Source organism: Salmo trutta, chromosome 19 (genome assembly GCF_901001165.1).
Source record: "Salmo trutta chromosome 19, fSalTru1.1, whole genome shotgun sequence".
Classification (NCBI taxonomy): Eukaryota; Metazoa; Chordata; class Actinopteri; order Salmoniformes; family Salmonidae; genus Salmo; species Salmo trutta.
In genome coordinates, this window is record NC_042975.1 from 5,906,356 (window position 1) to 5,918,690 (window position 12,335).

At 43.6% G+C, this 12,335-nt stretch overlaps 1 protein-coding gene across 1 annotated transcript in view; it reads right to left on the minus strand.

Moving 5' to 3' along the window:
• LOC115153896 (E3 ubiquitin-protein ligase RNF43) overlaps window positions 1–12,335 on the minus strand; it is a 224,540-nt gene that overhangs the window by 18,860 nt on the left and 193,345 nt on the right. Inside the window, exon 3 of the mRNA XM_029699553.1 lies at window positions 265–339. Coding sequence (XP_029555413.1) covers window positions 265–339 — 75 coding nt within the window. The remainder of the gene's footprint in view (window positions 1–264; window positions 340–12,335) is intronic.

A 12,335-nucleotide genomic window follows, 5' to 3' on the forward strand; every position in this document is an offset into this window, starting at 1 on the left:
GTGTGTGTGTGTGTGTAGGTATGTTTGTGTACATGTAGGTGTGTGTGTGTGCATGTGCGTGTGTGTGTGTGTGTAGGTATGTTTGTGTACATGTAGGTGCGTGTGTGTGTGTGTGTGTGTGTGTGTAGGTATGTGTGTGTACATGTAGGTGTGTGTGTGTTGGAGGAAGACACATAAGAAGGGGAAGACACAATGTTTTTTCAGCTCAGTCTATGCTACGTTACTGTCCTCTGCTCTCGCGGATGGGACTCCAACATTCCTCACCTGGAACTTAGCGTTGACATCATCAGTGACATCAAAGATGACAGCCTGAGCCCCTCTCTCCAGCGCCAGGCGAGCCTGAGAGAGAGAGAGAGAGAGAGAGAGAGAGAGGGCGAGGGAGGGAGAGAGAGAGAGAGAGAGAGAGAGAGAGAGAGACAGAGAGAGAGCGAGAGTTTATAATCTATTTCACTTGCTTTGGCAATGTAAACACGTTTCCCATGCCAATAAGGCCCTTAAATTGAATTCAATTGAGAGAGAGAGAGAGAGAGAGAGAGAGAGAGAGAGAGAGAGGGCGAGGGAGAGAGAGGGCGAGGGAGAGAGAGAGGGCGAGGGAGAGAAAGAGAGAGGGCGAGGGAGAGAGAGAGAGAGGGCGAGAGAGAGAGAGTGAGAGCGAGGGAGAGAGAGAGGAGAGAGAGACCGAGGGAGAGAGAGAGAGAAAGCGAGAGAGATAGGGAAAGAGAGAGATGAGATAAGGAAAGTCAAGTGAAAAGTACACAAATAGAATGGATAGCATATAGTATCACTGTATTCAACATATAGTATTACTGTATTCAACATATAGTATTACTGTATTCAACATATAGTATCACTGTATTCAACATATAGTATCACTCATATAACATTAACTCAGCAAAATAAGAAACATCCCTTTTTCAGGACGCTGTCTTTCAAAGATAATTCGTAAAAATCCAAATAACTTCACAGATCTTTATTGTAAAGGGTTTAAACACTGTTTCCCCATGCTTGTTCAATGAACCATAAACAATTAATGAACATGCACCTGTGGAACGGTCGTTATGGCACTTAAGGTCACAGTTATGAAAACTTAGGACACTAAAGAGGCCTTTCTACTGACTCTGAAAAACACCAAAAGAAAGATGCCCAGGGTCCCTGCTCATCTGCGTGAACGTGCCTTAGGCATGCTGCAAGGAGGCATGAGGACTGCAGATGTGGCCAAGGCAATAAATTGCAATGTCCGTACTGTGAGACGCCTAAGACAGCGCTACAGGGAGACAGGACGGACAGCTGACTGTGTCACAGCATCATCGGACTGAGCTTGTTGTCATTGCAGGCAATCTCAACGCTGTGCGTTACAGGGAAGTCATCCTCCTCCTTCATGTGGTACCCTTCCTGCAGGCTCATCCAGACATGACCCTCCAGCATGACAATGCCACCAGCCATACTGATCGTTCTGTGCGTGATTTCCTGCAAGACAGGATATCAGTGTTCTGCCATGACCAGCAAAGAGCCCGGATCTCAATCCCATTGAGAACGTCTGGGACCTGTTGGATTGGAGGGTGAGGGCTAGGGCCACCCCCCCCCCCCCCCAGAAATGTCTGGGAACTTGCAGGTGCCTTGGTGGAAGAGTGGGGTAACATCTCACAGCAAGAACTGGCAAATCTGGTATAATCCATGAGGAGGAGATGCACTGCAGTACTTAATGCAGCTGGTGGCCACACCAGATACTGACTGTTACTTTTGATTTTGACCCCCCCTTTGTTCAGGGACACATTATTCAACTTCTGTTAGTCACATGTCTGTGGAACTTGTTCAGTTTATGTCTCAGTTGTTGAATCTTGTTATGTTCATACAAATATTTACACGTTAAGTTTGCTGAAAATAACAGTGAGTTGACAGTGAGAGGACGTTTCTTTTTTTGCTGAGTTAAGTATCACTGTATTCGAAATATTGTATCACACTGTATTGAAGCAATGTAGTATTTTTTTTAAAACTTTACATGGTTAACACTAGATGGCAGTCACACCCCACTGTTCACCAGTGGCATATTTCTTCCTTACACAATCCCATCTGGATGGCTCTAGACAGCCCACTATACACAGTGTTATGATCACTATTCTTACTGGAGTGTGTACAAATAATAACACAGTATAGCAAGGACAGGAGAGGTGGAGAGAGAGATAGGGAGTGAGGGCAAAGAGAGAGGACAGAGAGAGAGAGAGACAGAGAGAGAGGGCAAAGAGAGGACAGAGAGAGAGAGTGAGTGAGAGAGAGAGGAGAGTGAGAGAGTGAGAGAGAGAGAGGGCAAAGAGAGAGGACAGAGAGAGAGAGTGAGTGAGAGAGAGAGAGGGCAAAGAGAGGACAGAGAGAGAGAGAGAGAGAGAGAGAGCGGGAGGGCAAAGAGAGGACAGAGAGAGAGAGTGAGAGAGAGAGGGCAAAGAGAGAGGACAGAGAGAGAGCGCGAGAGAGAGAGAGGGCAAAGAGAGGACAGAGAGAGAGAGGGAGTGAGAGTGAGAGAGAGAGAGGGAGAGAGAGAGGGCAAAGAGAGAGGACAGAGAGAGAGCGCGAGAGAGAGAGAGGGCAAAGAGAGGACAGAGAGAGAGAGGGAGTGAGAGTGAGAGTGAGAGTGAGAGAGAGAGAGAGAGAGAGAGGGAGAGAGAGAGAAGGAAGGAAGGAATGAAGGCAAAGAGAGACAGGACAGAGAGAGAGTGAGAGAGAGAGAGAGAGAGAGAGAGGGAGAGAGAGAGAAGGAAGGAAGGAATGAAGGCAAAGAGAGAGGACAGAGAGAGAGCGAGTGAGAGAGAGAGGGAGGGCAAAGAGAGAGAAGGCAGAGAGAGCGAGAGAGAGAGAGAGAGCAGTGAGAGGGCATAGAGAGAGGGTAGAGAGAGCGAGGGCAGAGAGGGGCTATGCTTTGGTAAAGTGAGTTGAGGGTGTATCAATACCTTTAGTGTTCCCTGTCTACAGAGCTCCTAGGGGCCCTGTCCTGCCAGTGTTCCCTGCCTACAGAGCTCCTAGGGGCCCTGTCCTGCCAGTGTTCCCTGCCTACAGAGCTCCTAGGGGCCCTGTCCTGCCAGTGTTCCCTGCCTACAGAGCTCCTAGGGGCCCTGTCCTGCCAGTGTTCCCTGCCTACAGAGCTCCTAGGGGCCCTGTCCTGCCAGTGTTCCCTGCCTACAGAGCTCCTAGGGGCCCTGTCCTGCCAGTGTTCCCTGCCTACAGAGCTCCTAGGGGCCCTGTCCTGCCAGTGTTCCCTGCCTACAGAGCTCCTAGTTGCCCTGTCAGTGTTCCCTGCCTACAGAGCTCCTAGGGGCCCTGTCCTGCCAGTGTTCCCTGCCTACAGAGCTCCTAGGGGCCCTGTCCTGCCAGTGTTCCCTGCCTACAGAGCTCCTAGGGGCCCTGTCCTGCCAGTGTTCCCTGCCTACAGAGCTCCTAGGGGCCCTGTCCTGCCAGTGTTCCCTGCCTACAGAGCTCCTAGGGGCCCTGTCCTGCCAGTGTTCCCTGCCTACAGAGCTCCTAGTTGCCCTGTCAGTGTTCCCTGCCTACAGAGCTCCTAGGGGCCCTGTCCTGCCAGTGTTCCCTGCCTACAGAGCTCCTAGGGGCCCTGTCCTGCCAGTGTTCCCTGCCTACAGAGCTCCTAGTTGCCCTGTCAGTGTTCCCTGCCTACAGAGCTCCTAGGGGCCCTGTCCTGCCAGTGTTCCCTGCCTACAGAGCTCCTAGGGGCCCTGTCCTGCCAGTGTTCCTGTTTTTAGAATTCCACAATGTTGTAAAAATATAGCTTTCAGAACACGAATATGAATTAGGTGGTGTACTCTACAATATGAATTAGGTGGTGTACTCTACAATATGAATTAGGTGGTGTACTCTACAATATGAATTAGGGGGTGTACTCTACAATATGAATTAGGTGGTGTACTCTACAATATGAATTAGGTGGTGTACTCTACAATATGAATTAGGTGGTGTACTCTACAATATGAATTAGGGGGTGTACTCTACAATATGAATTAGGTGGTGTACTCTACAATATGAATTAGGTGGTGTACTCTACAATATGAATTAGGTGGTGTACTCTACAATATGAATTAGGTGGTGTACTCTACAATATGAATTAGGTGGTGTACTCTACAATATGAATTAGGTGGTGTACTCTACAATATGAATTAGGTGGTGTACTCTACAATAGTAAAACACTCCAAAGGCATTTTAAGTGCGACCCTGAATAAATACAATTACACACACACACACACACACACACACACACACACACACACACACACGCAAACACGCACGCAAACACACACGCAAACACGCCAGCACGCACACAGACGCTATAGAAATCCAGGTGAAGACATCTTTCAGCCAACCCATTTATCACAAGTTAATGAGAAAAGGCCTTGGAGGACCGGCTCCTTTGAACTCAGATCACTTGAAAAAAAAAAGAGAAAAAGTCAATAGATGACTAGGAACCACCTCCATGTGCTTTATACACCAACTACCCCTCCTTCCCCTGGTTCCTGTGTGTGCGTGTGTGTGTGTGTGTGTGTGTGTGTATATTATTAGTGTCCGTGTAGGAAATTGGTGACATGTTGCATATTATAATGGTGGAGTATTTCTCTACTTCGAGCCACTCAGATGACCGGGGTTGGGTTTAAAGTTCAAAGTTCACAGTGTCAACGGTCAAAAAGGAGGTCAGATAGAAAATGAACATTTAATGTACATTGATGTAGCGTCCAACGCTGACCTACTGGCCCAAGTCAACAACCTCCAACCCCCTCCTTTCATTTCGTCTGTAATTGGAGAATGGACTATGAGACTAAATTAGGGGGTTTTCCACCTCAAAAAGCACAAGAAAGAGGATTTCAACACTCATCATTTCATTTTGTCCTGAAATTGTTTCTGTTGTTAGCATTCGTTCAACATTATTTTGTTGAAATATAATTTGATCTCTGAGAAATTAAGCTAATTGATTGCAACCAAATTGGCCATTTTTTAATCTATAGGATTTATATAATATTCTATAAATATAATTGCTAAGATCTGATTTGGACCAAACTTTTTTCTAACAATGAGTTAGAAATTGACAAGAGCCACTCAAGCCAGACTGCTTACAGGGTAAGGAAACCAATATGTCCCTTTAGAAATATATAGCCTAATAGCACGAACAGCACCATCTAGTGGTCAGAACCTGGTAATATCAGGAACAGCACCATCTAGTGGTCATAACCTGGTAATATCAGGAACAGCACCATCTAGTGGTCAGAACCTGGTAATAGCAGGAACAGCACCATCTAGTGGTCAGAACCTGGTAATAGCAGGAACAGCACCATCTAGTGGTCAGAACCTGGTAATAGCAGGAACAGCACCATCTAGTGGTCAGAACCTGGTAATAGCAGGAACAGCACCATCTAGTGGTCAGAACCTGGTAATAGCAGGAACAGCACCATCTAGTGGTCAGAACCTGGTAATAGCAGGAACAGCACCATCTAGTGGTCATAACCTGGTAATAGCAGGAACAGCACCATCTAGTGGTCAGAACCTGGTAATAGCAGGAACAGCACCATCTAGTGGTCATAACCTGGTAATAGCAGGAACAGCACCATCTAGTGGTCATAACCTGGTAATAGCAGGAACAGCACCATCTAGTGGTCAGAACCTGGTAATAGCAGGAACAGCACCATCTAGTGGTCATAACCTGGTAATAGCAGGAACAGCACCATCTAGTGGTCAGAACCTGGTAATAGCACGAACAGCACCATCTAGTGGTCATAACCTGGTAATATCAGGATGTGGGATGGGACATCAATCTAACAACTTCAATTAATACTTTTCTCTGAGTGGAGGTAAAAAAAAAAAAATCAGCAAATTCAATTACAATTTGATATGTTTCTAACTTACTGAAACGATTTCAGAACGATCTGAGGTGGTGGGTGTCATGGCTCGTTGAAATGATATGGAACGACTGAACATGTGGGAATCTGCTTTGCCTAGAGTTCAAGAGTTCCCAACCCAGCGTGAAGCACACATGTCCTCTAATCCAGCTAATACATACATTACTACACTTGTGGTATAATACCATGGACAAGCACGCACACGCGCACACGTGCACACGTGCACACACACACGGACACACACACACACACAAGGACACACACACACACAAGGACACACACACACACACACAAGGACACAAGGACACACACACACACAAGGACACACACACACACAAGGACACACACACACACAAGGACACACACACACACAAGGACACACACACAAGGACACACACACAAGGACACACACACACGCTCTCTCCCTACTAAATACTTTATTTTAAATGGCCTCTCCACAGGGCTGCTGGAATACCTAAAGAACCTCAGTGGTCATTTCAGGAATAGAATCCTATTAAGTCATTATAGTATCACAATGTGGAGCGGCGGTGGTGCTGGCCAAACGCTGGCTCATCCCAAAGGTTTCTATGAAAGCCACACAACTGAAAAGGAAACAAACCCCATTACAGAACGAGCTCATGCTACAACATGATTAACTGGAGTTATATTTAACTTCTTCTTTATATTTTTTTACAATCCCTAAATTCAGACTCAAACAAGGCAATTAAAACGAGAGCCAAAAATGCATGTGGAAACAACTCTGTTTTGATATGTTTGTCAGAGGGAACTGTACTGTAACAGCCAGCTTTGTGGTTTAGCGATCACACATCTATCCTAGTCATACAACAACATGATAGGACAGAGGTGATATCTATATATAGAGAGATCACCTCCACTTGGCATTTGAAACAACACCAAACTCTCCACTTGTGCCATCAATGACAGATTTAACTTCATAAAAATGTATTCAATTACAGTTTTTTTTTTTTACAATCACGTTGGCACTAATTTCAGAACCTTGTCATTTTTCAAAACTCTAGACGCAAAACTCACAACCAATCATCAAAATGCACATTTTTCTAAACTATAACACTTTTTCCAATTGCTTGGATACAATCCACATAAAGCTAAGATCATTTGTTCATTGAACTAAAATCACCTGTTCAAAATGACACAACTTAACATCAAAGTATTACCATTTCAAAATGCTATTCACACATTACATCTGAGATGACTGTCTATTCATTTCATTCATTACAATGATCTAACTTTCAATTGATACAACGGATCAAAATGATAAGTAACTGTTGCATTACTCTTAATGCATAGTTTTATGGAAACTGACAAACAATATTCCATGTTTAGATCATGAAAGTTTCAGGATAACGAGATCCATTGACACCAATTACCGTGGAACATGAACCAATTGGACCTCATTATCTATGGATGTTATATTTAATCATCATTCTTTATATCAGACACTGTTTCTATGGTCCCATGTACCACTTTTCCAGACCATGTTTTCAGATTTGACATTACTGTACACTCACTGGTCACTTTATTAGGTACACTTATCTAGTACTGGGTAGGACCCCCTTTTGCCTCCACAACAGCCTGAATTATTCATGGTGTTGTATGTTAAGAGATGCCCTTCTGCACACCACCGTTTTAAACGGCTGTTATTTGAGCATTTGTGGCCTTTCTGTTAGCTTGAATGAGTCTGGACACTCTCCTCTGACCTCTCTCATTAACAAGGTGTTTTTGCCCACAGAACTGCCGCTCACTGAATGTGTTTTGTTTATTGCATCTATCCTCTCTGTAAACTCTAGAGACTGTAGTGTGTAAAAATCCCAGGAGGGCAGCTGTTTCTGAGATGCTGGAATCACCATGTGTGGCATCAACAATCATACCACGGTCAAAGTTGCTTAGATTATTCATCTTGCCTGTTCTGTTTGGTCGAACAACATCTAAAGCTCTCTACTCTATATACTCTATATATGGAGTTGCAGGCAGCCACATGATTCGCTGTTCTAATGTAACCTTCCTTGATGAGCTACATCAGGTCTGTAGAGCTGATGGCGTGACCTATGTCATTGTGTGGGATAATGTCAGGTTCCACCGTGTTCAAATGGTGCAAGCATGGTTTCAGGCCCATCCACAATTTACCACCCTGTACTTACCCCAATACTCTCCTTTCCTTAACCCGATTGAGGAATTTTTCTCCACATGGAGGTGGAAGGTATATGATAGGCGCCCTCATGAACAAGCCGCCCTTCTCCAGGCCATGGATGACGCAAGCAATGACATCACGGCAGACCAGTGTCAGGCCTGGATTCACCCGAAGATTCTTCCCAAGATGTTTGGCTAATGAAAACATCCATTGTGATGTGGATGAGAACTTGTGGCCAAATCCACAAGACAGGGTTGATGGAAATATAGAAGTACAGTAATCAATCCTTTGTTTTGCTTTTTTACAGTAAGCCAGGTGAGGAACACTGCAGTTTATGTTTTACTGTAGTTTTTTTCTTTTTTGTAGCTAATTATTTTTGCTTTGATTCAAAGAAACCTATGAGTGATTTTATTGTATTTCATCAATAAATGTCATATTTTGTTCAATGATTCCACTGTCTGTAGTATTCTCTCTACTAGTCCGTTTACAGTGATGTATTTACATCAATGATGTCGCTCTTGCTGCTGGTGAATCTCTGATCCACCTCTACGCAGACGACACCATTCTGTATACTTCTGGCCCTTCTTTGGACACTGTGTTAACAACCCTCCAGACGAGCTTCAATGCCATACAACTCTCCTTCCGTGGCCTCCAACTGCTCCTAAATACAAGTAAAACTAAATGCATGCTCTTCAACCGATCGCTGCCCGCCCGTCCAGCATCACTACTCTGGACGGCTCTGACTTAGAATACGTGGACAACTACAAATACCTAGGTGTCTGGTTAGACTGTAAACTCTCCTTCCAGACTCACGTCAAACATTTCCAATCAAAAGTTAAATCTAGAATTGGCTTCCTATTTCACAACAAAGCATCCTTCACTCATGCTGCCAAACATACCCTCGTAAAACTAACCATCCTACCAATCCTCGACTTCGGCGATGTCATTTACAAAATAGCCTCCAATACCCTACTCAACAAACTGGATGCAGTCTATCACAGTGCCATCCGTTTTGTCACCAAAGCCCCATATACTACCCACCACTGCGACCTGTACGCTCTCGTTGGCTGGCCTTCGCTTCATAATCGTCGCCAAACACATTGGCTCCAGGTCATCTACAAGACCCTGCTAGGTAAAGTCCCCCCTTATCTCAGCTCACTGGTCACTATAGCAGCACCCACCTGTAGCACGCGCTCCAGCAGGTATATCTCTCTGGTCACCCCCAAAGCCAATTCCTCCTTTGGCCACCTCTCCTTCCAGTTCTCTGCTGCCAATGACTGGAACGAACTACAAAAACCTCTGAAACTGGAAACACTTATCTCCCTCACTAGCTTTAAGCACCAGCTGTCAGAGCAGCTCACAGATCACTGCACCTGTACATAGCCCATCTATAATTTAGCCCAAACTACTACCTCTTCCCCTACTGTATTTATTTATTTTATTTATTTTGCTCCTTTGTACCATATTATTTATATTTTAACTTTGAACTTTCTTCAAATAACAAATCTACCATTCCAGTGTTTTACTTGCTATACTTTATTTACTTTGCCACCATGGCCTTTTTTGCCTTTACCTCCATTATCTCACCTCATTTGCTCACATTGTATATAGACTTATTTTTTTCTACTGTATCATTGATTGTATGTTGTTTTACTCCATGTGTAACTCGGTGTTGTTGTATGTTGTCGAACTGCTTTGCTTTATCTTGGCCAGGTCGCAATTGTAAATGAGAACTTGTTCTCAACTTGCCTACCTGGTTAAATAAAGGTGAAATAAAAAATAAAAAAATAAAATAAAACATATTTTGTACTACAATATTTAATGATCGTACGAACAACTACACAGTGAAACTATCGGTATCTTGTGTGTGGGTGATTTAAATGAATGTTCCTATGGTATTTCATGATAAATAAATTATTTGAACCAATGATTCTGCAAGTGCGAGGTTTCTTTAAAGATATGAATGCACAATGCAATGTTTTGAACATTGGACAGCCTGTGTTACAAGTGATGACTGTTTTGAGTTTTGTGTCTGGAGTTTTGAAAAATGACCACAACGTTCTGAAATTAGTGCCGAAGAGATTGTAAAAAACTGTAATGTCTGACAAAACCATAGCTAGCAGTGTCCAAGGTACAATAGACTTATCAATACTGTATTATCACCACTGACGCTCTTATCCAGAGGGAACTAAAGTCAGTGCAAAAAGTATGTAAATAAAAAAATAACACCAAGCATTGCAAGGTCTGAACGCAGGAGTTTAATTAAAACCTTTTAAGGTATAGGGGACAGGATTTTCATTTTCGGATGAAAAGCATGCCCAGAGTAAACTGCCTAATACTCGGGCCCAGCGTCAAATATTTGCATATCATTAGTAGATTTGGATAGAAAACACTCTGAAGTTTCTAAAACTGTTTGCATGATGTCTGTGAGTATAACAGAACTCATATGGCAGGCAAAAACCTGAGAAAAATCCAACCAGGAAGTGGGAAATCTGAGAATTGTAGTTCTTCTTTTGAATCCCTATCGAAACTACAGTGTCTGTGGGGTCACGTTGCACTTCCTAAGGCTTCCATTGGCTGTCAACAGCCTTTAGAAACTTGTTTCATCCTTCTCTTGTTACTGGGCAGAAAATAGGAGCTCAGTCAATGAGTGGACTGCCTATGGACAAAGGACTTGGTGATGCGCGAGCCCACCAGCGCGCCCCTCCTTCTTTTTCTTCTTGAATGAATACGCTATTGTCCGGTTGGAATATTATTGACGTTTTATGTTAAAAATACCCTAAGGATTGATTGTAAACAACGTTTGACATGTTTCTACAAACGGTAATGGAACTATTTGACTTTTCGTGTCTGGATTTATGCTCGCGCGTTATGCCTTTGGATAGTGATCTGAACGCACAAACAAAACGGAGGTATATGGACATAAATATGGAGTATTTCAAACAAAACGAACATTTCTTGTGGAAGTAGGAGTCCTCGGAGTGCATTCTGACGAAGATTAGCAAAGGTAAGGGAATATTTATAATACTAATTCAGAGTTTTGTTGATGCCAGAACTTGGCGGGTAGCTGTATAGCTTGCTTCGATGGCTGAGTTATGTACTCAGAATATTGAACAATGTGCTTTCTCCGTAAAGTTATTTTGAAATCTGACAAAGCGGTTGCGTCAAGGAGTAGTGTATCTATAATTCTTTCAATAACTGTTGTAAATTTTATCAACGTTTATGATTAGTATTTTTGTAAATTGATGTGCACATTCACCGAAGGTTTGGTGGGAATACATTTTCTGAACATCACGCGCCAATGTAAAATGCTGTTTTTGGATATAAATATGAACTTTATCGAGCAAAACATACATGTATTGTATAACATGAAGTCCTATGAGTGCCATCTGATGAAGATCATCAAAGGTTAGTGAATATTTCAGCTGTACTTTTGGTTTTTGTGATGCATGTCCTTGCTTGGAAAATGGCTGTGTGGTTTTTCTTGTGAAGTTTATGTCCTAACATAATCTAATTTTATGCTTTCGCCGTAAAGCCTTTTTGAAATCGGACAATGTGGTTACGAGAGTCTTATCTTTAAAATGGTGTAAAATAGTTGATTGTTTGAGAAAATGAAATGATGAGATTTTTGCTGTTTTGTATTTCGCGCCATGCTATTTCACTGGCTGTTGAATAGTGTGTCCCACGTAGCCCTGAGAAGTTAAAATGTTGCCGGTCGGTGAACTGTGGAATACATTAATGCAAGGTGACCTTTTGCTGTGTTGCGTGGATCCGTATCAGAGAGACAGAGAACAGTGAAATCATTTCAATAGAGACGAACAAGAGTGGAGCAGCAGGTTGAAACAACCGATCAGTTATCACCCAGGTCAAACACAACACTACACAAAGCTGAGAAGGTTAACATCAGGCTGCAGGAACGAGGTAAACACACACACACACACACACCACCCCCCCCCCCCCCCCCAAAATCCCCTGCCAATCCCACCCTGATAGAAGTAGCACCAGCAGCAGATAGCCGACAGCTGTGCTTGATTGAGCATGTCTGGCTTAATGGACAAATGGAATAGTTCCAAAACTGCAAACCCCGCCCATCTGGCACTCTAAGCTGGCTAGAGCAAAACTCTCTATGTATTTTAAAGATTTCAAATACTATTTGAATCCAGGTAGCAGATTGCACCTGGCAGCAGAGCAGAACAGAGCAGAGGAGAACAGAGCAGAGGAGAACAGAGCAGAGGAGAACAGAGGAGAACAGAGGAGAACAGAACAGAGGAGAGCAGAGC